General features: G+C 41.9%; 1 protein-coding gene across 4 annotated transcripts; it reads right to left on the reverse strand.

Moving 5' to 3' along the window:
- Nucleotides 1–1024: 1024 nt before the first annotated feature.
- On the reverse strand, nt 1025–25120 carry LOC306931878 (tripartite motif-containing protein 2-like). 4 transcript variants are annotated; one of them, XM_079513536.1, is made up of 13 exons: nt 24973–25120; nt 12222–12400; nt 10598–10838; nt 10246–10397; nt 9933–10113; nt 9051–9780; nt 8629–8732; nt 7475–7642; nt 7205–7373; nt 6620–6679; nt 5449–5519; nt 4101–4241; nt 1025–3361 (listed from the first exon to the last, which is right to left on the reverse strand). In XM_079513536.1, the coding sequence occupies exons 2-13, from the start codon at nt 12365–12367 to the stop codon at nt 3209–3211; spliced, it is 2316 nt and encodes a 771-aa protein (XP_079369662.1). In that variant the 5' UTR covers nt 12368–12400; nt 24973–25120; the 3' UTR covers nt 1025–3208. The 4 variants fall into 4 exon arrangements, with proteins under 4 accessions (XP_079369662.1, XP_079369663.1, XP_079369664.1 ...); XM_079513537.1 differs by lacking the exon at nt 24973–25120 and adding an exon at nt 16489–16740; XM_079513538.1 differs by lacking the exon at nt 24973–25120 and adding an exon at nt 15946–16082.
- Nucleotides 25121–27791: the final 2671 nt, after the last annotated feature.

The following is a 27791-nucleotide window of genomic DNA, read 5'->3' on the forward strand; positions in this document are numbered from 1 at the left end:
CAGAGGTTCATCGTTGGCATCCAGGGAGTGTGTGTGCAAAATTTGGCATCGACCGGGTTAACGGTGCCGGAGATTAGCTGTTCACAGACGGAAGGACGGACACACACACACACACACACACACACACACACACACACACACACACACACACGGACACACGGACACACGGACGAACGGACGGAGTGCAAAACATACTCTCTCCCCATGCCTTCGGCCTGGTGGAGACAATGAGGGACAATATGATGTAAAATTTCCCTTCATTGTCAATGGCATTTTTAAAACAAACTAAAAACAAACATTAAACCTGTATATAGGAGGGGGTAGCGCCCCTCAAAAGCAAGAGGAGATCCGAGCACTCAAAAAAATGCAGAGGAGAGGAAGTAAAGTTGTGTTAGTGATGGTTCTTCTCAAATGTTCTTTACCCTGTTTGTCTGACAACAGGTATTGGTGATCTACAAGCTGACGTGTCACTCTACACCATATTGAGAGGGAGAGCAAAGAGCCTATTTCACCCACACAATACCACAGGCAATGCCAGGTACTGATAGACGGACACACACATCATACAATTACACAGGTCTTCCAAGCATGTAAGAAACCTGAACAAGCTGATCGATGCATTGAGAAATTCCAACCAGTTCCTTTCCTCTCCATCAGGCGCCCCGGCTGGCCAGGGTGAGGCAGTTTAAAGACCAGGATTACTGCATGTTTTTTGTGAGGGTACCTACCCTAGGGGACACGGGGAGAACATGCAAACTCCACACAGAAAGGCCCTTTCGCCAACCCCGCCTCGGGTATGGGCACTGATGATGATGATGGAGGAGAGAACACGCCACCAGCACCCTCAGCGTCCCCAGCAGGAATCAAACCCAGGACCTTCTAGCTGTGAGGCGACAGCACTACTGACTGTGCCACCGTGCAGTCGGTAGACTATTTGAGGGACTTGAACTATGAAATCAATCCAAACTTACTGTTACAGTAATTGACAAGTACACAAGTAAATAGTCACAAGAAAATACAAAACTTCCGTAAACCATGTGCTTTTATTACCAGTGCATATTCATTGAGAAAACGTGTTTGTATTTGGTGTAACACAAATGGCATACTTTAACAATGCTTTGATCACCTCTCCAAAAGTGAGCCTGACTCTTTAAAAATATCTGGGCTCCTGTTTGGCAACAAGTCAAACAACAGATCAGATGCATAAAAGTGTCAGCCTCCAAGTTGTTGGCGCTCTATCCGTCCTATCGTGCAACACTCATTCAAGAAGTTCTGATGATTTCTAAACTGTCAGGGGGTGATGTGAATGTGCTGCTGGGGGCAAGGTCCCTATATTACATGATACTGTATGAAGAGTAAGAACAATACAGTATATAGCTCTACTAGCATAGAAAGTTTATAGGAGCTATGGCTTGAAATAATGCAGATAGAAAACGTTAAAAGTATTCTGCATGTCCCATGATCATATCACAGTGGTATTATCATAGGCAAGTAAATCTAAGCTTACGTATGACATTCCCAAAATGTCATAAAATTCTTCTTTACATCTAATACATTGTCAGAATTGCAGCAAAGAAGAAGAAAAAAAGTGAATCTGTAAAACAGAATTCATACATGTAGGCTATAGTCAAGTGGTGAACTGTGAGTTTATCAGTCTCCCCCACAAAGTTTGCATTGTCAACAAAAATATTTGGAGCTGCTCTTTTAACAATGAACATTCAATTTGAATTTGAGGAAAATTCATCAATACCCCGGGTCAGGGTGATATTCCAGGGACACATGCATGTTCTAGGTTGAAATGTTATAGTCACCAACATACGGTATTTTGCTGTAGGCCTAAATGTCTGAGACCACACCACCAGTCTTAAAAACAAAGAACTGTAGCTTCAAAACCTCTCTTGATGAGATACAATGCAAAATCCTCAGTGTTAATTAATTCATTTGTAACTCGGAGAGTGTACACATTTACACTCTCTGAGTTAAATCAACACTGAGGATTTTAGTAGTTTTGGACCTTGTGTTGTTCATGCTTACACATATGATGCAATAATGAGCTCTGCTTTAGGGTGAATTGGTGTGAAAATGGTGTGGGGGAAAAAGCACATAAAATAATTAGAAAAATAATTTGTAAATGCTGAGATAGTGTACAAAATAAAATAAATTAGCAATTCCTTTTTTCGTTTGTATTTTTCTTTAAGGTATTACAATCATTTATTGTGCTGCTTACATTTGCAATAAATATGACAAACTTTATTTCGAGCATGTGCTAAGCTTTTCGGTTCAAGAGCACACTTTTAAACAGCTGCCATAAACATTTGTTTGAAATGCTGGAATCGTTGACCGCTGTTTGTATTACCAAAAGGCTGTTTCAAAATCATAGCACTTATGACATGAGTGATCCAATATACACAATATACATTTATGCATATACAGTACATACAGCAATTCAATGCACAGATGGTGGTGGCATTAAGTTAGATGCCAGTTTTCCATAAAGGAGGAAAGTATGACTTTTACTGTTGAATAAGCTTAACGTCATTCATTTCACTGTAAGCACTAACTAGATCATGATGAAAACAACAAATTAAGGGCAATATCTTGCGCCACCCCTTACCCCTTATCCCTAAACTTTGAAAACATTTTAAAATAGTTCAACTAGCCGTTCTACATAGACACGTTGTGAGCTTGTAGATCGGCTATTTGAACTATTTTAAAAGGTTTATCCAAATAGTAAAACATGGCAAATAAGTTTAGATATAAGGGTTAAGGGGTGCCGCAAGATATAGCCCTGAGTCTGTGTTCTCTCCTAGGCATTTAGGAGCAAACAATGGCATGCATTTGGACAAGTTATGGCTCATTATACTTCAATCTATCTCTGATCCTTCTGGTCATCCAGACAATCTCTGATATATTTAACAGTCTTTAACAATTCTTCATACTTCCTCTGACATCCTTCCGCAGCTTTACGTGAATTACTGTACTTGACACAGAGGCATTACATCACCCGGCTTTAAAAAAGAAAAGAAAAATAGCCTTCAATACACACCATAGTAGAGCGTCAGTGTGGGCTACGTCATTGTGTCTGGGAGGTCATAGATTGTTAATCAGAGGATGTGCATGTCAAAAGGCTTCATTGGAAATGGTGATTGCACCCTGTGCGGTACACTGGTTATGTCATCCTTGCCATGTTGTCAGGTGGAGCCCCACTCTACTGCAGGTAACGATACACTTTGAAGCAGTGGTTCCCAGAGTCTGCCACCGCCACATGGCCATCAGAGGTGAGGGCTAAGCCCTGGGGGCCGTATAGAGGGTCTGCTGATGTGTTGATGTATGAGAGAAAGGACCCTGAGCTGTCAAACACCTGCATGGAAACAGAACCACCAGATTTTACTGTTTATTTATTTTTCAAATAAAGTTGTTTTTATGTTGTTGCTATTCCTCTGCCCCCCATGTAAAGCATCTTTGGGTACTCAGAAAAGCGCTATATAAGTTTATTATTATTATTATTATTATTATTATAACATACAGTAAAGGACAGGTTTAGACAAAAACTTCAGAAATCCAAGTGTCATTAGAAAATGGATTGATACTTGACCACTTCAAATAATGGCTTACTGTATGTATTCTTTTGTATTATGAATTATTAGTATTAGTATTTCTCTCTCTCTCTCTCTCTCTCTCTCTATATATATATATATATATATATATATATACACACAGTACACACACACACACACACACACACACACACACACACACACACACACACACACACACACACACACACACACACACACACACACACACACACGTCACACACACACACACACACACACACACACACACACACATACGTATACATACAAACATACATATATATATACACACACATAACTATGTATAAATAATGTACAGTAGCAGCTAAAAGACTGTATTATAACAGAAGGGTTAAAACACCAAAAGGGGTTCCCGTCCTGAATGGGTTAATAACAAGGCAGGCAACAATAGTGGGGTGGAGCTATCTTCAGCAAAGGTTCCCCTAGAATAGGGACGGTAGGGTTCAAGTGGTTCATTATATGAATTATTACATATAAGCCTACCTGAATCCGGCTGTTGCCCCAATCAGCAACAATGATATTTCCATTGGCATCAACAGCAACCCCAGTTGGAGCATTGAACTGACCATTCCCCTCTCCATGGGAGCCAAATTTAAAAAGAAATTCTCCATCTGCATTGTACACCTAGTAGAGAGAAAAAAAAGCAACATCTGTCTTCATCAGGGCATATCCATATACCAGAGCTAATCTAAAGTGACCCAAAGATGGCAGTCACAGTCAAATTGCATTTAAATAAACAAAGGAAAATATATTTCTTTATTTATCTTATTACGTTTTCTGAATTGATCATCATTCTCTATATTATACTATTTCCCTTTGATTGTTAAAATGTCATTACCATGACTGCCATCTATTGGTCACTTTAGACTACTGTATTATGTGGCTGGAAGGAACCTTTCTCTTCTGTTATGCCCTGATGAAGACAAACATGTTGGCTCTACAATGAAAGCTTTTAAAATATATTCTCTATAGATGTTCTTGTGTCTGGGACCCACACTGGGACCATTTACCATTATGTGCATTTTGAGGGTGAAGTTCAACAATTTAAACTCATGAAACCGTATTTAATTGTCTAAAGTGTGTATGTAGACTTAAGGTTATAGCTGAAAGTGAGAGAAAACCTTTTCTCATAGACATTGTGGTGCTCTATTTTGCATTCGCTTAATGCTTACCTTTGTAAGAATGTACCTAATTTGCCATAGAGAAGTGTGATGCATAATTTACAGGGTTTGGTGAGAACATAAGGGTAAAAAATAGAATTCTTGGAGGAGGAATTAAAGGTTCAACGTGAGGACAAAAACAATGCAACACCAACAGACATGACACTCTCTGGTGGACCCAATCAAAATCCTAAGCTTTTACAACAAATAGTTGTATGTGGGCCCGGGCGGATAGTGTAGCGGTCCGGGCACCTACTAGGCTGCTAAGCCCGATCCTGATGAACTTTGCTGCGACCTATTTTGCCCCATCTCTCTCCCCATTTCCTGTCACCATACTGTACCCTATTCAATAAAGGTAGAAGAAGCCCCAAGAATGTCTTTAAATATATATATATATATATATATATATTTAAAGACATTTTTGGGGCTTCTTCTGCCTTTATATATATATATATATATATATATATATATATATATATATATATATATAGTTGTATGTGATCTAGAAATTGTTTTGCCAGTCACAATCCCAATAAAATGTAGGAATAAACAAGGAAAGATAGATAGTATTTGCTCACGAGGCATACTGTATGTACTGTATTGAAAGAGTTGTTATTGTTGTGATCACAAAACGACACCCATAATCTCCACACTCACATGACAAGCCCTACCTTGACTGAATGGTTATGGAAGTCTGTTACAACAATTTCATTTTTGTTGTTTATGGCCACAAAGTGAGGACCTAGAGGGGATCGAGTAGGAGAGAGGAAAGATGAGTCATCCACTGCCTGCTAGCTTACAGTATGAGAGGATGTCCCAAGCTATTTTGGGACATTCATTAGAAGAAACACATTTTCCACAGTACAGTAAGGGCGATTCACACTGAGCACTATAAGTATAATGATAACTATTATAACTATCACATTGTATTTTTGAGGGGCGCTAGCCCTTCCTATATACAGGTTTAATGTTTGTGTTTAGGTCAATGTTTGTTTTAAAAACGCCATTGACAATGAAGAGAAGAGAGTTTGTTTAGTCACTAACACAAACATTAAATCCCATTAACAATAAAGAGAATTTAATATTTGTTTTGACACCGGTTGTTTTACATCATCATTACATCACCAAGCTATACCGAATTCCCTCCTCGATGTTGTAAAATGATAAGAGCACCCCTCACTTCACACAGGTGTGATTCTTTTTTCTCCATCCACTTGACTTATAACACTATTTTTTATTCTTACATTTTTATCCCACGATTTTGTAATCCAGTTTTCGCCAGGTGCCAATTGCCTAAACTGTAATCCTGGGTGCTACTCTCCCTCTGCCAACCTGGGGAGAGTCCCGAACTGAGCTCATGCTTCCTTCAATGCATAAGGCCGCTTCTTATCACCTGACAGGGGAGTTTCCCCAGTAGAACGTAGCGAGTGGAAGTAACACATTATTCCTTCCAACCAGTTCCTTTCCCCTCCAACAGGCTGACCAGGGGGAAAATATATTTTTATAGTTATAGTGCTCAGTTTGAACGGGCCTTTAGTCTGTAAAGAAACACCAGTTTGAGAGTGGTAGAGCATGGATTGGTTTGTTGTACAGACGGTGAATGCCTTCCCATAGTTAAACCATGCCTTAAGCAGTTTTTTTTTATTGTAGTTTCTTTTATCACGTGTCCGTTGAGTGTTTCACCCATACTTCAAATCAATCCTTTCTAGAGTTTCAATTGGAGAGCCCAGTTCATTATGTTAACATTGAACAGACTGAGCTAGGAATGTGTAAAAGGAGAAGAACAAGAGACCTGTTTGTCAGGATGAAATAAACACAGACAATAAATTAAGTATTACTTACTGAAAACAGGGCCAGATTTACTAAGCTTTTGCTCCAGAGTAATGTTACCACCACTTTTTTCTAAAAGAAAAAAAGGTCCAAGTGAGAAATGAGATTCATAATGAATGGAGAAGTGTCCGATGAAGTAGAGTACGTGATGGGCTTTCCATGCAACAAGTGAAGCCATATCATTGCAGGATTACACTAATTCTGAAAATCCTCTTACTGTAGTCTGAGTGAGAAAAATGGTCTAATGAGGAACGTTAGGTTCTTTCATGCAACAGTGCACTTTGGAAACAATTGGATTAAAGAAAAGTATAATATTAAGAAGATATACAATATATGCAATTTTAATAAATTACAGAATCTCTAATAAGTAGACATGCTCCTCCCTGAAATTCTGAGTCATCTGTGAATATGTTATGTACAAATGATCATACTCCTGTGCAATATGAACCATGGAAAACATCTGTAAATCTGGCCCAGGTGTGTTCACTCAACACATACATGAGGCAGCACTTGCCTTGCAAAGCTGTGCATAATGAGTGATTCAGTTTAAACAAAATTACCGTTTGTTATTGAACTCAATAGCACATCGTACTGTACCTGCAAACTGTCTGTCTGAAGTTCCTCGAGCTCCAAACTTAGTCACTAGCTTCCCATTTGACTGGAAGATGAAGACACAGCAGGCCTTGTTATCAACAGTGATGATATGGCCATTCCTGTCTACGGCCACACCTTTGGGTCCCATTAAACGGCCAGCCCCTATTTTGTTCTGTGAGGGCCAAAGGAACAGTCAAAACAGTTAGTGATATATTGTGATTGTGGGAGATGGAATGGTCTGTCACTTTTTCTCCCAACTTTATGACCATTCACCTTGAACTTTCCATCCGACGAGAAGATGCTGATCCATCTGTTGTCATAGTCAGCCACAATGATGTCACCGTTACTGTCGACTGTGACGCCTGTGGGTCGCTGCAGTTGGCCTGGTGAACGACCTCTTACGCCAAACCTCAGCTTGAACTGTCCATCATTGGAGAAGACCTGAAAAAGAACTAGTGGTGTCAAAAATAATGGATTCAGCAATGCATGGCGATTCAGCCGTGCAGCAACGCAATGCAATGCAGCAATGTGACATTATCGATAATCAAAACCTAAAAATAATTATATAATATATATAATATATAACATAATTATAATACTGTATATAATCTAATATTATTATATAATATAATTATAAATAAAATATGTTGTTCAGTATATCTGACTGCTTGTATTGACTGATGGTGTGATACATTGCAATGCATCGTAGAATCTAATTGAATCGAATTGTTACCTGGTGAATTATAATCGAATTGAATTGTGCCAATGCACACCTCTAAAAAGAACATTTCAGTTACTCCACACTATAAACGTTGCCATATGATGAATGCAACGCGTTGTGATCTTGTTCATCGTCTATAGAGAGTCGCAGTCCCACCCCCGATGACAGGCCCGGAAGCGAACTCCCTATTCATTTTTCCCATAGACGTTTCAAAAAGTTTTTATTTAAAGACCTTTTAAGCCTCGGACAAAGCCAACTCTTCTTGTGACAAATCATGACAATAAACACAACGTTGTGGGCTGATCAAATAATTAGAAAGAAGAGGAAAAAAAAGCAGGGTACAACACTTTTTAAAAGTTTTCTTCTTTCTAATTATTTGATCGGACCAAAACATTGTTTATTGTCATGATTTGTCACAACAAGAGTTGGCTTTGTCCGAGGGTTAAATGTCTTTAAATAAATACTTTTTGAAAAGTCTATGGGAAAAATGAATGGGGAATTCTCTTCGGGGCCTGTCGACGTCATGAAAGAGAGCGGGACTGTGACGCTCTATTATTGCTATTTTGGAAAATGCAGAAAAGTTAAGTCAAATTGTCACTTACAGCATACAGTAATGATGCTAGGGTTAATGTGGTTAGACAGGGAATTGAGTGTCTGTTTCATTTTAGAATATATCCTCCGGCTCTGTGGTGTGGCAACATCTCACCTGTATACACTGGTTGTTGCTGTCAGCAACCACAATGCGGCCATTGCTGGATGTTGAGATGCCTTGTAGGTTGGTGAACTCTCCTTTATCTCTGCCCCTCGTTCCTGATAATGCAACATAATGTAATATAAGTATACAGTGTTCCAGTTACACAAAGACTCACATGCACACAGGCAGGCAGGCACGCGCACACGCACACGCACACGCACACACACACACACACACACACACACACACACACACACACACACACTCTCACACACACACACACACACACACACACACACACACACACACACACACACACACACACACACACACACACACACACACACACACACACACACACACACACACACACACACACACACACACACACACACACACAATGCCAGCCAGCCATAAATTGGCCGTATACCCACCCACTCTGTAGATCAGCTCGTCTTCGATGGGGTTTTCCTTTTTCTTGGTGGTGCTGTACATACTGGAGGGCCTGCGGACAGCCTTCTGTCGAACGTGACCCCCTCCCCCACTGGGGGACTTCACCCTTCTCTTCACATCATCTGGTGACTGGAGGACATCTGATGGCTTGACAGCGCGCAGGCGGAACGGGCTCCCCCTTACAGGCTGGTCATACAGCAGCAGAGAGAACGTGGACTCTCCCTCAGAGCGTAGGGTATATCCAACCTCATAGGTTCCATTCTTATTGTCCACCACCTCAGCCTCGGCACACGCACCGTCTGCAGAGGTGATTTGCGCCCTCAGAGCAGCATTCCCAGTCTTCACCAGCTCCCCGGCCTTGTCCTTGGTGGTTACCGTAACAGTAGTGTGCTGACCTACCAGCGCATGCCTCAGGCCTTCGCCGGTGGCCACACTAGTATGGCCCACAGCCCCTGTCGTAATCAGAACTCCCAGATTCTGGATGGAACGCCGCAGGCCCTCTGTCTCTACCTGGCAATCTAGGTGTCCGTTCTCGTGGGGTTGCTCAGGAAAGGTGTGCCTGGCTAGGGCACTGACCCGCTCTCCCATCTGCTTCTGGACCAGCAGGACCTCTGTGGCGCTGCCATGACTCAGGGCCTGTTCTGTGAAATCGCAGCTGCTTTGGATGTTCTCCTTGCCCTGCAGTAGTGATGCTAGCTGTGCCTGAAGTACCTGAAAAAAACACACAACCAGGTAAAGGTCACCAGTCAAGGGTGATTTCACTGCAACGCAGTGAAAACATTTAAACAAATGAACAGCAGCATATAACCCTTCTAGAGGATGGGTTTATATAACTGGGATATATTCTGGGATAACATTCTGACCTTCTGCTTGGTACTGCAGATATTCTCTACATCAGTGATGAGGGCGGTTTTACGTAGGTGTAAGGCCTTCTCCAGCTCATCGAAGGTGTTACTTATTTCAGTCACTGCATCGTTCTTGCGGTCCGTCAGTTGCTTTGAGATCTCATTCACAAGCTCGATGGCTGCCATCAACTGAGGGAGCCTGTCAGAAGTCAGTAAAGAAGAAATAGTCTGAGTGGTACCTACCTGAATAGTAAAACAACATCTCTTGATATCTGAGAAGAACTACAGTTTCAGATGCAATGGCATAATCTGGAGGTACATGGCGGCATACCTGTTGCGCACAGTTTCCAATTGAATTTTTAACGCTGACTTATGCTGTTCCAGCACATCCCTCAGTGGAACGGTCACATGCTCTCTGTGCTCCCCTTCTGTGCACTCCAGGCACATGGCTGTTTCACATGACTCGCAATAGAATTCCATCACCTGCAGAGGGCGCAGTGGAGCATACTATATTATAAGCCAAGTGAATAATGCATTCCTGGAGCTCAATCCTCCAAGAAATTAAATAATACAAATAATGTATACACTGTAAATGTTTTACTCAGTATGTTCTGTTTTTTGCTTGTCTTATAAAGACCTCAAACTATACATAATAATCTTGGTCAAATCGGGAAGAAGCTTACCTTGCCCTCATGGTTGGGGCAAGAGAGAGGCTGGCAGGCTGCAGCTGCACTGACTGACTCAAGAACATTGCAGGCCTCAGGCTTGGGGCACTCTGGGTCCCGCTGCAACACCTCCATGAGGTTTGTGATGAAGAAGTTGTTCTGCAGGGCAGCCACACCTTTCTCTGGCAAGATAGACGTTTGGCGGCACACTGGGCAGGATAGAGTCAGAGACTGAGGAGGGATGTAGTTTTGTAAGCATCTAAAAGAAGAGGTAAACGACAGAGAGATGAGCCAATTTTGATTTACTAGCATGACAGAAAAATGATCTGTGGTGGCAATAAAGAGTGCAAAAATTAAACTGATGAAAGTGCTTCTGTCATGTGAGAGGAGCAAGCCTGTGGAAATGTCTGCTCATTGCCAGCAGTGCTTTAACATGACTAATCCTGTTTTCTTGTGGCAAAGTTCAGACTGGTTGGTAGTGGTACCTTATGTCATACAGACAATCAGACATAATGATGGGACAATTACTGCCATGTCTGTGCCTCACGTTTCAAGCTGTGATCCAGTAAACATACTGAAATCATTGCTGCTGATTGTATTTATTTTCCCTATTCTACTTCTACACCAACTGAAAATGATGTTCCATTACAGATAGAATACACTTTATACTGTCTTATTCCATAATGAACTAGAATATGGAGCACATTCTCCACCAGGCTGGGGTGTACGTCATTACAGCCATCAGGACCTATGAGAGGCCTATAGAGGCCCCTCAAGACCTCAACATGTAATTTCAATTTGCGATGATCGGATGTTGCCTTCATTGTATGTTTTCTAAGAAATAGATTTGGAAGCCAATTACAGGAAAACAGGATGGAATATCAAAAAGCTCTTTGACGCTCATTGTCACATGACTCCCGAGATCATGTGTACCAAATGTGGTGGGGGAAATGTTTCTGCAACAAACAGTGACATTTATCTTTTGTGGTGCCCCTAATAAGTCTCTGTGAAATCACATCTGCGTTGTTTATAGGCCTCTCAATATCTGATTTGAATTTGGGGTTCATTGAACAATGTCCTTGATTTTGGGCCTTTTTTTTAGAAATGGGCCACCCGCAAACTTTGGAAACCAATATAGCCAATCGGTATATATTATGAAGAAATTGTAATTTATGTTTATCACACATGTATGACTCCAGATTAGCAATTTGTGTGAGCTTTTGAAAACAATATGCTAGTAGTAGCAATCTTGCAATAGGAGAAAAGTGTGTTGGTATAGCGCCTCCATGAGGCAGATTAGATTTATTTTCTCTCTTTCTTTTGTCTACAGGCAGCATGCATGCTACCATGCAAGGTTTGACAGTGATTGGCCCAATAGACGGACAAACGAAACGGACGCATGCACAAACGCGCACATAATCTCTCCTTCACGTCCTGGCAGAGATATTTTTAAAGATGCTATTCAGCATCTTTAAAGATATTCAGTAGTATGTAGGTAGACATAATGAAGCACTTAAGCCCTAAAGTATATACTTTGTCATACAATGGATTACATGTACGTTGTGAACTATTTTCGGAAAGAAATTGTATTTTCACCTATAATGGCAAAAGAGGGACGCCAGGTTGAAAGTCTAAAACTCACTTCTCGCAGAAGGTGTGCAGACAGGGCAGGACCTTAGGGTTGTGATAGTGATCCAGACAGATGCTGCAGACCAGGAACTGCTTGTCTATCTGCCTGACCACAGGGCTAGTGCTGCCTGTCTCACGCTTAGCCATGATGAGGGACATTCAAAGGACAAGGTAGCACAGGTACCACTTAACCTAGAAAAAAGGGAAAGGAAAGGGATTTGTGAGCGAGCTAGAAAGACATTCACAGCAGAGCAGAGGAGGGTGTAATCACTTCATCAGCCTAAAGGAACATGGAAAGAAGTGAGTCACAATTCCTGCTGCTCAAATGAGGCTGACAAGAGAAACAGACTGTCTCTCATGAAATCCAGTTAAATGCGGTAACCATACTTTCTGATTCTGCCTCTACAAATGAATATCATGGGATTACACGTTATATGCTTTTCAGTATTTATGGACAGAAGAGCAGCCTGAGGACCTTTGTAATAATACATTGTAAGTGAATATCATAATAATGTTAATGGCTGGGAAGAAAAAAAGAATCCATGAAATTATTATTGCAATGGGATTCCATATAATAGTTTTGGAGCCAGAAGGGAGAAGAGTTTGGGACGTGTGGAGCATTGTCCCAGCGTTTTCCCAGCGTTGGCTGATCTAAGTGCGCGGGAGGGTTTGTAGGGTTCGATCAAACTTGCAAGATATGGGGGTGCCATACCTTTGGTTGCTTTGAATGCCAGCATCAGAGTTTTGTACTCTATGCGGGCAGCGACAGGGAGCCAATGGAGGGAGCGGAGAAGGAGGAGATATGTGGCTGGTTGAAGACCAAGCAAGCTGCAGCATTTTGGATTTAAGTGTGCATCATGCCGGTAGGTTACAATAGTCAGGTTTTGATATGACTGATGTCTGGATAAGGAACTGGGCTGACTCCTGGGTGAGGAAGGGACTCGGATAAGAATGGATGACGGACAGTTTCACACACACACACACACACACACACACACACACACACACACACACACACACACACACACACACACATGCGCGCGCACACGCACACGCACACGCACACACACACACACACACACACACACACACACACACACACACACACACACACTAATGTGTAACCTGTGTGTGACCTGTGTGTTGAACAGTGCCAGTGGCCATGGCACTGTTCAACACACAGATCAGTGGATGCCACATGCATTAGCATATAGCGTAAGATGCTATTACATGGAAGGGTATCAGTGGGTTAAGAACAGATTATCTCTCTGTGACAATGATACACTGTACATCTGTCATATTGTGCACATGCAGATAGAGGATTAATACATACTCAATAGCAAGGTCCTTGGACATTGATGAGAAAATGCATCTGTATTTCATATTATTCTGTTACTACATGCACATATTTTTCTGATAACCTTGCTTTTTTTTTACTTTCAATTTTTATCCCTCGATTTTGTAACCCATTTTTTCACCCCTGTGCCAATTATCTAATGTGATCCTGGGCTCTCTACACACCCTCCGCCAACCTAGTCCCCATATATGGGGGACATGGGGAGAGCAACGGACTTGAACTCATGCTTCCTTCCTGCCTGAGTGTCCAAGTTGCTCCTTTACACGTGACAGGGGGGAGTTTCCCTGGTTGGACGTAGCGCGTGGAAGGAACACGTTATTCCAACCAGTTCCTTTCCCCTCCATCAGGAGCCCCGGCTGGCCAGGGGGAGGCAGTTTTCACCTTTTTTAACCTTGCTTTTATCAACATAATTCATGTTAACTAATGTTGTACATAGAACAGAAGACCATTTAGAGAAGAGTGCTGTGGTCAGAGAGCTGAGACACTTACCACACAAAACATGAGTCATTGGCACTAGCTCTAGTACTTAAGTTCAGATGCTGTACAGAAGAAAGTGACCCTGCCCACAGTGCCCAATGTCTGCCACTGATGTCTGTTCTACAACCTTGAGAGGAAATGAAAAAAAAAAAAAAGCTTACTGCTTTACATCATCTTGACCATCACCAATGGGTGGAATTCTGAGGAACAGTTTTATAGGAAAATAAATACTTTTCCAGTGCCTTCATCCAGACAGACCGACTAGCTGCACCAGGACCTGGTGGCCTGGATCACAGACTAACTCACGTCAGATTACAGGTCTGCCTGTCAGGTGCGCCGGTGTTCTGTCACCATTCTTGTTCACCCTCTACACATCTGACACGTGCCACTGTCAGAAGTCCTCTGACAACACTGTCCTTGTCAGCACAACACTGTCGAGCACAACACTGTGGTAGAGAGCTTCATGAAGTGGAGTGATGCTGACAACGTCCTTCACCTCAATGCAAGCAAGACCAAGGAGAATGCGCTGGACAATCGTCGGAGCAATAAGAGACCTCCAGCCCTGTGCATCATTCATGGGGAGACAGTGGAGTACGTGGAAACCTACACTTTCCTAGGGGAGCACGTAAAAGAAGCTGAACTGGACTGATAACACGGATCGCTACAAGAAGAGCCAGAGCAATCTGTTCTTCCTGAGGAGGCTCAGGCGAGACTAACAGGATGCTGCAGGTGTTCTACTAGTAACTAGGCTGTTGTGGCCAGCGTCCACTTCTCTGCAATAGCATGCTGCTTTGGGTGTGTGTGTGTGTGTGGGGGGGGGGGGGGGGGGGGGGGATACGCCAACAAAAGGGACAGTAACAGGCTGTTGGAGCTGTTGGAGCTCAACAGGATGGTGTGGACTGGAGGTGACGGGGGACGTAAGCACAATAAGGAAGCTTGTGGCCATCATGGCACACACACACACACACACACACACACACACACACACACACACACACACACACACACACACACACACACACACACACACACACACACACACACACACACACACACACACACACACACACACACACACACACACACACACACACACACACACACACACACACACACACACACACACACACACACACACACACACACACACACACACACACACACACACACACCTATGGAAAATTATGGTAAATGGAGGTAATGGAGGCCTCATAGCCAAATTGTTACATGATTAAATTGCATTGTTTGTAACTATGAGGAGTGTTATGATTTATTTGAATGTATGGGTCACATACAGTACATATGAGAAGTTCATGCATAGAATAGTTTTTTAGTTTTTTTAAGTCAATGCCAACTGGGACAGCTGGCTCTGATTCTCCTGCGAAAATCAAGAAGTATTCTTCTATATTCTTAATTCTAAAAAATGGTGAGTGCAGTTGTATTTGACAGACAATGATGTCAACAGAATAGGCTTGATGTTTGATGGAATATACCATGATCATGGATTTTAAATCCTTTTAAATGGATTTTAAATAATGGAAGTGTGGGGGGAACTCAATGAGTGTCAATTTCCATGAAATGTTAGAACGTGAGATATTTTGTTACAAACTCAAACAACACAGTAATATAGCTATTGGCTTTACATCTCGATCTGTGGGGGTTACCATTCAGCCACATAAGAAAACAACGTGCACATTGTGTACAAATGTATTCACTGAGTCAAGAAAGCATCTGCTAGCAGCTAGCTCATCCCTGTAACTGCAAGCATAGCCCTATGCCGTAATGTGTTAAAAACACAAAGCTGCTGCTGGTGGTAATGGCAGTTTAACGGCCATTACTTAAATCTGACTAATCCTTAGAACACACACATAAAAATGTCCCTTAGAAAGCTATGTCAACTCACCCTTAACCTCTTTACCTCATCGCCTCGCCTCATCTTTCAGCCGTGGCTCCAAACCCAGGATTTGTAATCCCTCTATTGAGGTTACAGTACTTCTACTGTACATAAGCAATCATTCGATCTGTCCTTTGATGGAGCAGACTGCCAGCAAACGTTCAAGCTTCTGTGTGCATCTAGTAGCAACACTGGGAACTGAACTCAAGCTTACCGCTCTATCTTTCAGTTCCTGTCTGAACAGTGCTTTGACAAATACAAGGCCTGTTTTTTTTCCGGTGCTAAGAGGAAGGAGAAAAAGAGGAAACCTTAAAACGCCGCACCCCAAATTCCTCCTAGTTCCTTCCCTTGACTGAGCCTGACTGAGTTCACTCAGGCACCACCTGTCAAGTGCCTATGGGGAGATGAGGTTAAATACACAGTTATCGGAGAGCTGGTAGCTGGCCTCTCTCTCACATGAACAGGCCGGGTTCAGAGGCAGCTGTCTTTCTGCAACACAGAGCAGTTATCTCTAACAATGGCATTCCTTCCCTGCTTTCAGCCACAACTCACCACAACCTCTCGTCTCTTCCCCTCCTTTCCTCTCACTGTTCTTTCTCGCTCTTGCTCTTTCCTGCTCATCCGACATACGCATTGTCCTGTGTGTCACCACCAACCCAAATCTCAGCGATGTTAGAATTTCTGTTACGCAGGACTCAGGAGGACCCGTTGTTGTAAGTTGCCCAGTGATTACAAGGCCCAGTGACTAAAGAAATGCAGATGCCTTTCACTGTCCACACACTCAGTCTGACAGTCTCAGCTCTTCCCAGCACCTCTCTTCCTCCCTCCCCTTGTCTCCTCTCCAAAAGCCACCTCCCCTCCCTCTATGTGCCTCCTTCCCCTCACATGGGCTCTGAATGGCAGCAGCTGAGAAGTGACATCAGGAGGCAGCAAGCCTGCCAGATCCCAGAGGCTCCTCCTCTCTGTTCTAGGCCTGCTACAGTGAGTCTCCCAGTCTTCCATTCCCCCGGTCTGTTCCCTCAGCAGCCCCCCTTTTGCTCAGTTCCTCCCCCTCACCACAGCACAGAAAAAGACAGCAGCAATGCATGCTTCCATGCAGATCTATGGAGTGACGGGTTTAGCAAAGACAAAAAACTATTTCAAAGTCTGGAAAAAAGGAAACAATATAGCAACGATTAGAAATATAATATCACACATAAATAGATCCTAAAAATCCAGGGAGACAAGCAAAAGTGTGATAGGACATCTGGATAAACCTACAGTAATTCTACATACAGCACAGCCCCTGAATGAATAGTGATAATGGTGATGGTAAGGTTCTATAGAGAAAGGAAAGTGGTGAGTGAATATCCTCTCCAAGGAATCCTTATGAGAAATTGCCTGTTCAGCAGTTCTTACAGAAGTTTATTATTCTAGTCCTTACTTCACAATCCACTTTCACACAGGAACAGGATGCCAGCATAGAATCTACAGAATATGTGTAGTTGAAAATTCATGTCTAGATTCAGCTAGATTTAGTTCAGCTTTTTGAATATAAAGTGTCTCACTCTCGCCCCTACATTAACAACGTATGCCTAGGCTACTAAATGCAATTAAAATGGAAAATCACACCCGTGTGAAGTGAGTGGTGCAACTCCGTGTGGGGGTCCCCGGAACTCCCAGACACACAGGAATGTGCCCGGTTTTGGCGAGCCGCCCGCGTCCGAAACGATTGAGAAATGACAGAGTTACCGTGTGGGGGTCCCCAGGGGCGGGTCCCTCTACTGTACTGTACTGTCACACCCAAAATCATCATATATACAGTTAATGTGTGTGTGTGTGTGTGTGTGTGTGTGTGTGTGTGTGTGTGTGTGTGTGTGTGTGTGTGTGTGTGTGTGTGTGTGTGTGTGTGTGTTAGAGGCAGCACAACAGTGACACAAGGGCTCCATTTTCGTCACCGCTAAACCCCTTATCCCTAAACGTCTTTGCCTTTTTTTTACTATTTTGAAAAACATTTTTGAATAGTTCAACTAGCCAATCTACATTGACACGTTGTGAGCTTGAGACTGGCCATTTTAACTATTCAAAAATGTTTTGCAAAATAGTAAAAAAAGGCAAAGAAGTTTAGGGATAAGGGGTTTAGCAGAGACGAAAATGGAGCCCCTAGGTGTTGAAAACCAACCAAACGCTATTTTCGTGCTCGGACACAGGGACACAGCCATAGACACACAAAGCTCCGTATAGGAGTGGTTGCACCACTCAGAAATATCAGATCTACACACTCACAAAGTGTGACAAAGTGAACTTGCAAATCTACTTTTCTTTTTAAAAAGAGAGCCAGTTTGAAAGTGGCTCAATGGCCTTCTCTTATCTACCACCTGTATTACTGTGCTGTCCCCCAGAATTTAATGACAAACGGCACACTTACACATGCCCATCACATCACCCCAGCAGGATCAGTTCAGCAACTATTGATACTTTTTTTAGCGATTATTCTTTCACTTTTTTGATTAATTTCATAATTAAGACCATTTTTTTTTCATATTGATTGATTAACCACTTAAGCGTTGTTTTATACTTCGTGAACATAACACAACATAACAGATCTACAAGCTAAACACGTCACATCGTGACACGTGAGCTTGTAGATCGGCTAGCTTCACTTTATTTGAACTTCTTGTGATATCTTTTCTTTCTTTTTTTTTTAACTTTTTGCCTATACATGCCTGACATGCCTAAAATTGGGATTAGTTTGATTAAATGTTGCACCCCTACTCCAAACAACCTTTCACCTGAGCTCAGGTCTGTGTGACAGACTTTAATTGGATCTCAGCAACAGGCTTACATTCAGCGAAAACATTGTGCTCAGCTTAATCTGCTTTGATCAAGTCTGCTGCATGAGGGCATTTAGCCATGACTTTCTCTTTCCGAAAACCCTAAATTAGTTTTGCCCCTCACAGGCCATACTGTATTGTACAGTAGCTGAGCTCCACTATACTATATTATAAAAACAATTGTGGTAGCACTGTATAGGAAGGTTGCATACAAATTGTGCTGATATTCCCAGGCTCCATACATACCGGTATGTAGCACTGACTTGGCTTTGATTGATTGATTGATTGATTGAAGTATTTATTAACAGTTTGCAGAATACATACATTTCATTCACAACTCAATGCAAAAACTGTTACTGTGGACGACACCACACCATAAAGCATTACACTTGTTTACAATAGGGTCCACCATTTTCAATTCATCAGAACATTTAGAGACGTACAAATGTACACGTCTATATAACCAAAAACGGGAAATAAAAGGAGGGGGGGGGGGGATATGTCCGTAGGTGCCCTTTGAGAGCGGTTTTGAAGGAGTCAAGGGATTCACATTTCTTAATGACTGTTGGTAGGGCATTCCACATTTTGGTGGCATAGGAGCGAAATTAATTTAGTCCCTTGTTTGTGCCAAATCTGGGTTGCACATGGTTTGTTGAACTCCCTCTGGTGTTGTGGGTGTGGAGTTTATTGACCTTAAGGAAGTATTTAGACAAGTACATGGATATCTTGGTGGTGTAGCGAATCTTGTGGACCAGACCCATTGCAAGATGCTGTACTCTGTCGTCAACCCTAAGCTATTCCAGCCTGTCAGAATGGGCAGGGGTGAGGAGTGTTCGGGGAGTGAGGCCAAGTAGTAGCCTGACCAGTTTGTTTTGTGAAGTGTGGAGCATTGTTTTAAGGGAGCTTTGAGGTGCTGTGGTACCAAGAGGTGCATGCATAGTCGAAGAAACCTTGTACAAGGGCTCCTGTTAGGGTCTTCAAGCCTAGGTGTTTTTGTTGACCAGTGAGGACATCCTGTAGGCTGCTGGCTATAGCTGGCTATAGTTCTGGCATCCGATTGTATTTTGAACAGTAACATGAATAATTATTATAATTGTTATTACTAATAGATAGGTTGTGATACTGATATTATTGGTTTTGGGGGAGGAAATGCACCACTTCCTGTGAAGTCGGTCCATCAATATAATGTTACCATTTGATATTCAAAATAATATGATTAATTTCAGTTACTATTGCATTATTTTGTTTTCAGGAAGTTAAGCAGACCAATAACTATGCTTTTTCTGTCTTCTTTCATTTTGTTTCAGATTTTTCTGTTTTCTGTTTTAGTCAGTATTTGCAATCAGTATTTCAGCATTCTTCCATTCCATTGGCCAACCACTGTGATTCAGTACTGAATGATTGGGACTGTCTATTTCAACAGTCAGTTGTGTGGTGGACTGGTAAACATTGATGAGGACTTAAGTGACCTCATGTATAAGAAAGTGTTGTCATGACAGTGTTTAAAAATAGAGCCTTGCATTTTATATTCAAATCTATTGTGTGCCTGCGTGTATGTCATCAGCATTGTACAACAATTGTTCTACAATGGATAGGTGAAATTAGTAAAGAACTCGTTTTGAATAATCTCTCCTTTCTCACTGTAATTTTGTTCATTTCTCTGTTAGGCAGATTGGCTGTGGTCTCTGTTTGACAGACAGGGTGGGTGACAGAGAGAAAGTAAGACATAGGTAGAGAGAAAGAGAGATATTATTTTACCGGAAGCCCCCATAGATCCCTTGACCCAGAAATGTGTATTGTGTAATACGTTTGACAAGTACAATAGGGCTACCATTGATACGATATTTTTCCAAGGCTTGAAGGTTTACTATGACCTACATCTTGGCTAAAGAAAAATATAAAAACAAATGATATTAGTGACCTCTGAACTGTAGTGATTTAATTTGATGGACCGATATGCTCTTAAGCAGTGAAAGATCCTTCAGACATGGGTAATGCATGACTGCTCACAGACTCATGTGTATTGTGACTTGATTTTATCACTAAAATGACCCCATTTGCTCTAGTTATAAAAAAAAGTCTGAAAACAACAACTGGTTGAATCAGACCTGACCCTCAGGCTATTCTACCCTTCCATCAAACATGAACAATAAAAATGTTTGTATGCCGAATCTTGAGGATCTTTGTGGGCAGGACCCGTAAATGTTCCTGGAATCCATCAGTCAAAGAAGTTTAGGACTACAAGTACAAGTTATGGTACAGCTATAGAAAACCAGTTGTGGTACAGCTATTGTAAATAAAAATATGTCAAACAGAGTTTAATGGAATAAAATGACCATTATGACGATGTTATATCAAGTACAGTAGCCAGAAGTGTTGATTGACAGTGACAAGAGAAGACAGGGTGTCAAGAGGTATCACTCACAACGGCATTACTATGACTGTATGAATACAATGCAGCATGTTGGAGACTTGCAGCCTGCAGGCACAGTGGCACACCATGCACAGCATATTCATAAAGGTCGATCGGCATGGGGCACAGGCTAACGCTGTTACCCGACTTTAGCTTTCTAATGAGGCGTCTTTAAGTATTAAAGAGGATCAGTTTCGAGGGGGACTGCTTCCAGAACGATTGGTATGAAGCGGTGGTATGAAGCTATACCACCAGAGTTACGATAATTAGCGATATAGGGTCGAGCCATACTAGAACAATGATGGATGAAGAATGATGGATCATTAGTGTCATCGTTGCAAATGGATTAAAAGTGAATTATAATTTGAATTTGGTAGGCCTTCATTAGGAGACTGTAATGCTTCAGCTTCCTATAGTATCGCAGATATATACTGTATGCGCAAGAAAAGAGAGAACTCCTGCACACTGCACACTGTCCTTGGCAGGAGTTATTTTCTTGCCTATGGATATTTCCTCCTACGCACCTGTCTACTAGAAATGGAATGTGGACTAGACTAGAGCCTTTACCGTTGAGATATACAGTAGAGTTAAAATATTATATAGAACGAGACAAAATCACCCACAGAAGTTGTTAATCTCAGTGTCATATCTGCCTTTGTTCATAGAATACAATGGCATTTGATTAAGATGATAACTGTCAGCCATTAACAATGGTTCCAATTGTTGAGCCAAACTGATACCACATCCCTAGAAAACTGATGATTTAATTAACAAGCATAACAGTATGGGCTGACCGATACTAAAGCAGAGAGCGCAGACTGCAGACTTCTAAAGTCATTACATGATCAATGTGAAACATAGGTGCTACAGTAGTAGTAAAGTATGCTAAACCTGTACAATCTCTGCGACCAGGCAATCATTGAGTTTACAGTGCGACTTTAAAAATAAATTGGGCTAGGCACAAAAGTGATAAAGAGGGTGCATTTCAAAAGACTATACCTATACCTATCTACAATGAATAGCTTTGATTAGTCAAATCTGAAGACTCATAAGCAACTAGAAAAAGTGCCCTTCTGGGCACAGGTCTCCACCAGGAGGATAGGACTGTGTGAGATGTTTGGCAAAATGTTTAGGAGTAATATAAACATGTTTGCCTTTGATGGCAATTGGATGACTTGAGGCATTTTGTTCCAAAAATGTGTTTTGCAAAAATCAACCTGTTGGTGGCGCTATAACAGGCCAATGTGAAAAGGGTGGGATATATTCCTCAGCCTAGTAAGAAAATGTGTGAAAGATTTCACGTAAATTGCATGCTGCGTTCATGATTTGAGGCTTTTGTTCAAAACGGGGCAATCTTGCAAACTGTGAAAGCCAATTATAGCCAATTAGGATGGAATATGAAATATCGGACAGATCCGACTTGAGCACATGACCATAGAGATACTGTGTAACGATTTGTGAGATTTTTGGACAGAATCAAATGTTTTGTAAAACATTTGTTTTACAAAAGTCGGCCTCCTGGTGGCGCTATAAAAGGCAGATGCGGAAAATGCAGGCGAAAGGTTTGTGCTTGGCCTCTAGGGAGTGTGCATGCAACGTTTCACGCAGATCGGTGCAGTTTTAGGTAAACAATGTGAAAAGCTGCCTCATGGTGGCGCTATAACAGGCCGTTCTGGAAAATGCAGGGCAGAGGTTAATCGTTGGCATCCAGGGAGTGTGTGTGCAAAGTTTGGCATCGACCGGGTTAACGGTGCCGGAGATTAGCTGGTAACGGACGGACGGAAGGACACACGGACACACGGACACACACACACACGGACGGAGTGCAAAACATACTCTCTCCCCATGCCTTCGGCACATACTCTCTCCCCATGCCTTCGGCCTGGTGGAGACAATAAGCAATATTTTGGTCAGTGTTCACAAACATCATGATCTCGAGATGACGAGGCCAAGTCGTGGTTTTCAGTCACTCATATAATAAAAGGCTTCGATGCAGATGAATTTAAGAGGGGAGGGGGTGTGGAAGATGCCTTCATCATTTGGCTGCATTCGCATTGCAATATTGACTTATCTTAGTGTCCTTTCTTTGATAATAGAGATAGAGATTCAGAAATTATTTTTATTGTAGTAATAATAATGTAACCTAGACATAAATCTGGTCAAGTGGTCAAGAGTGCAACATGCTGACATGCAACATCTCTTGTTGAGATGTTGCACATATTGAGATCAAACATTAGTCAAATTATGTGATGTAATTTCCTTGGCCTTCTTGGACATAAACCCAATTCATTAAGTGATTATTAAAATCATACATCATAGTCAAATCCCATCCGTATGATTGAATAAAGTATGTTTTCTACAGTTACTACAGCATAATAGACAGACTGTTATTACTTCCTAAATAGCTGACTCCATGGTTAAATATCACAGTGAGAGACTGGTGGTATCCGATTATTACATATCCATTAATATAATAATAAATAATAATGCATAACGTTTTAGTCTAGACATACAGGGAAGTGATTTTGAAAGGAAATACCCCTACTCCTATAGGGTAGCATGGATCCAGCTCCATCTTCATTACTGCCACATACCGTATCTGCATTTTATCAAATTAGTATTCAGAGATCGTATCCAATCATTTCGGAGGTACAATTTGTGCTCTACTCTTGGCAGTTTACACTTAGTTGTTCATTAGTTCAGGGTTTGCAAGGAGAATGCAATGCTGGATCTTATATCCGCAGCACTACAACAGCATCTGAATATATTTGCATCTGACAGTGTTTCATGTGTTCCACTGTTATAGTGGCCAGCCTGATTTGTATAGCCTACAGGAGCTGTATAAGTGAAGTGAATCTGACTGCAACATCAGCCATACTTGCTGCCTTGCTCTGTTCATTATGAGATTCATAGAGCCTTGAAGACCAGAAGTAGACATGCAACCATTCTCTTTGCCCCTTAGGCACAACAACCAAGGATGTCTGTAACCTGCCCACGACCCAGTGTAGACTGCAAGCAGAGCAAAAACTTGTCAAAGCATCCCACCAGCTGCACCAGTTAAATCCAGATATCTAGGATAGGGGAAATGATTGTTTTACACAAAGATAATTGCCTGAAAAACTAACAAACGGCCAATCAATAACAAAGATTCACAGAACCATCTGGAAACCATCCAGGTCAGAAGTATGCAAATTGCACTGGTTGTTGCTGCAGTACAGTGCCACATGAGGAGTCATACAGTGACATAATCAAACTACCAGCTGATTCACAATTACCACACAGAGCTTTCAACCTCCTTGTAAATTCAGTTCACACCAGCTGCGAGATTTACTAATCTCCCAAACAAAAGAATGTGTATGCTAATAGTTGAGGAGCCCAGCCCTCAGACTGCAGCAAAGATGCCCACCTGCCACAGATAAAAAGCAGCCAGGGCTGCCTACTGTAGGAGCTAAAATGGAGAAATGAGTGGGCTGCTAAGGAAGCAGTAATAGTAGGTGGTATAGTGCAATCGTTGCTCACGGAGGCTGGTATAAAATGCTTGTTTTATATTCCTTTGTTTGTTGATGTTCTTTTTTATTATAATAAACTGAACCCAAAAGCATTGCATATCAGAACAGAAAGGGTACAGTGGCAGTCGTAATTACTGCCACCCTGTGATTTATGGATGGACAGATGCCGGGCAGGATGTAGCAATCAATTATTCATCCCCCCTTCCCTGTATTGAGGAATCAAGGAAATTTGCACTGGTTTTAATAGAACAAGGAGGCAGCAATAACGTATATAAATAATGAATGGCCAGATTGTACTCACTTGAATTCCCGGCAGGAGTGATTGGAGTGTCAGCATCGCAGGCTGTACAGAAAGCTGCCCATTGTCAGTGTCCTACACGCCAACAACAAAATCCAGACGCCACTGGGAGACAGAAATAAAAGGGCAGGGTCTGTTTGGGAAAAAGAGACAGTGGGGAAAGGGAGAAAGGAAAAGAAGCTATGTGAGTATGTGGGGAGTGGCATGCATACAGTGTTGGTTTGGATAGCTTGTGGGAGGAGTTTATGTGACCAATGGCAGAAGGAGGGGGCAGGGAATATGCAGAATTGTTGGAACCTTATGAGCAGAGAGCAATATAGTCCGTCTGGTGCAATGGGGCTTGGCCTCCTCCTGTACCACCCCCACTTCCCATAAAAGGACAATGGATGCCGTTCGGTTGCCTTTTTAATAATCAGGATGTAAAGAGGAAAGACATGTGGAATTAATGCGTAAAAGGAAAAAAATATATATTTAAGCAGTAATAAACAATTACAATGATATGAATAACTACAATCATTATCATTATGATAATGATATGATACAATACAATATGATAATATCATATCTGTCTACTGTGAGTTTATGTGACCAATATTTATTCTATTCATATCTGTCTCTGTATATGTCTGAAGGACATATCAAAAATTAAAATTAAGTTTTACTCTTATGTACCTGTGCACAAGATGTAACAATAAAGTTCAACCATGAATCTTGAATATTGTATCTTCTTGTGGTTGGCCGTAAAACAACAATGTAATGTTTTTTTGTTTTTTTTTGTTTGTGTACTTTAGTATATACTGTAGTATAAGAATGTATTATTACCATATCATTATTGGCAGGGAAATAAGAGGTTATGGGGAGAAAGACAAGAGTTTGGTATGCAAACAGTCAGGGAGTCCAGATGTAAACTTGGTTTACAAAGAATGATACAGTTGGGTGGGGTTACAGATGGTATGAATGTTAGTGGTGGTTGGGACAACTGAACATGTAGGCTCTCCGGGATGAGGACAATTAAACCTCTTAGCCCCTATTACGTATAGGGGCGAATCTACAAGCGCACAACACATGCATGATCCATCCATTGCGAGCTTGTAGATCTGCAATTTTTAAAAGTGTTTGAACATTCTTGGAAATGTTATAATTTTTTGGAAATAAAAAATAAAGACGATGCCCCATAGGGATGTTGGGGTGAAAGAAGATCTCAACTCAGTGGTAATGATTCCTTTGTTTTCTGTATTGAGCATCCAAAGTGTTTCATTAACAGTTTTTGGCACAAACAGAGAGTAGCCCTATAGTATGTGTGCAAATAGGCTTTGGAGAGGTATGTGTGAACTGCAAATAGGCTTTTAATTTGGAGAGGGAGACACAAGGAAATAAATGAAGAGATGGTGAAGATGAGCAATGCTGTGGCAGCATTTTGCTGTATGATGGTGCTAGTGGAGGGAGAGAGGGGGCATAGACTGTCGTCTCAGGGTTTTATTGTGAGACATGCATGTGGTTGCCATGGAGACTGCATCCAACGTAGTTTAACCAAGAAGGCGGGGACAGTCTGGTTTCTGAGTAGCAGCAAGAAGGTCAGACATATACCGGTAGGTATATAAGACGGTTATTGCACCATTATAAAACACATGTTGAATTTTAATGTAAAATGTATGTAGTATATTTTGAAATTGAGGTAAGTGGAATTTTAGTATATATATCATATTCAATACATTTTATTTATGGCTGTCCCTGCAACTTCTCAGCATTTGTACCAACGTTTTTGTTTTGGGATGGTGGGGTTACAATCTTTTACAGCTCTCATCTCAAATTTGAATTTATAGGGTTAGCGAAGTTCACATACAGTAATACACTGTGCAGTTTTTATTTTGCTCTTTATATAGTCAATTTAACTGCTCTGTGAACAACCATGTTAACCACTTAATCTTATTTATGGTTTGTTGACTGGGGTTCCCCAGGGGTCTGGATTTGACACCCTGCTTTTTTCTCCTCTATGCCACAATTCTTGGCTGCAAAATCTCATCACTGAAAGTAGCATATCTACAAGCAAGTATGATGAAATGTTTTAGAATTCTGTTAAACGTGTCAATCATTACATTCATTATAGGCTGATGTCACTTGGGAACGAAGGGTCTGAAGTGGTGGCGTCGTGTTGTAGACGCCAGGTTCCGAAGTGGTGGCGTCGTGTTGTAGACGCCAGATTCCGAAGTGGTGGCGTCGTGTTGTAGACGCCAGGTTCCGGAGTGGTGGCGTCGTGTTGTAGATGCCAGGGTCTGAAGTGGTGGCGTCGTGTTGTAGATGGCAGGGTCCGAAGTGGTGGAGTCGTGTTGTAGACGCCAGGTTCCGAAGTGGTGGCGTCATGTTGTAGACGCCAGGTTCCGGAGTGGTGGCGTCATGTTGTAGATGCCAGGGTCCGAAGTGGTGGCGTTGTGTTGTAGACGCCAGGGTCCGAAGTGGTGGCGTCGTGTTGTAGATGCTAGGGTCCAAAGTGGTGGCATCGTGTTGTAGACGCCAGGTTCCGGAGTGGTGGCGTCGTGTGGTAGACGGCAGGGTCCGGAGTTGTGGCGTCGTGTGGTAGACGGCAGGGTCCGGAGTTGTGGTGTTGTGTGGTAGACGGCAGGGTACTTATTGTACTTGAGCTATTGACTATAGGGTAGAGCCTGACCAATGATGGTGTCCTAACCTATAGACCTAGACCACCTATTACCAATGCCCCATTATTATACATTAGTTATAACTAATGCCCTCAGGCCGGCGATACAGAGCATCAAAACTCACTAAAAGGGGCTCAGCTAGCTTTGTGCCCACCTCCATCAGACTCT

The sequence above is a fragment of the Electrona antarctica genome (genome assembly GCF_951216825.1).
Source record: "Electrona antarctica genome assembly, chromosome: 11".
Lineage (NCBI taxonomy): Eukaryota > Metazoa > Chordata > Actinopteri > Myctophiformes > Myctophidae > Electrona > Electrona antarctica.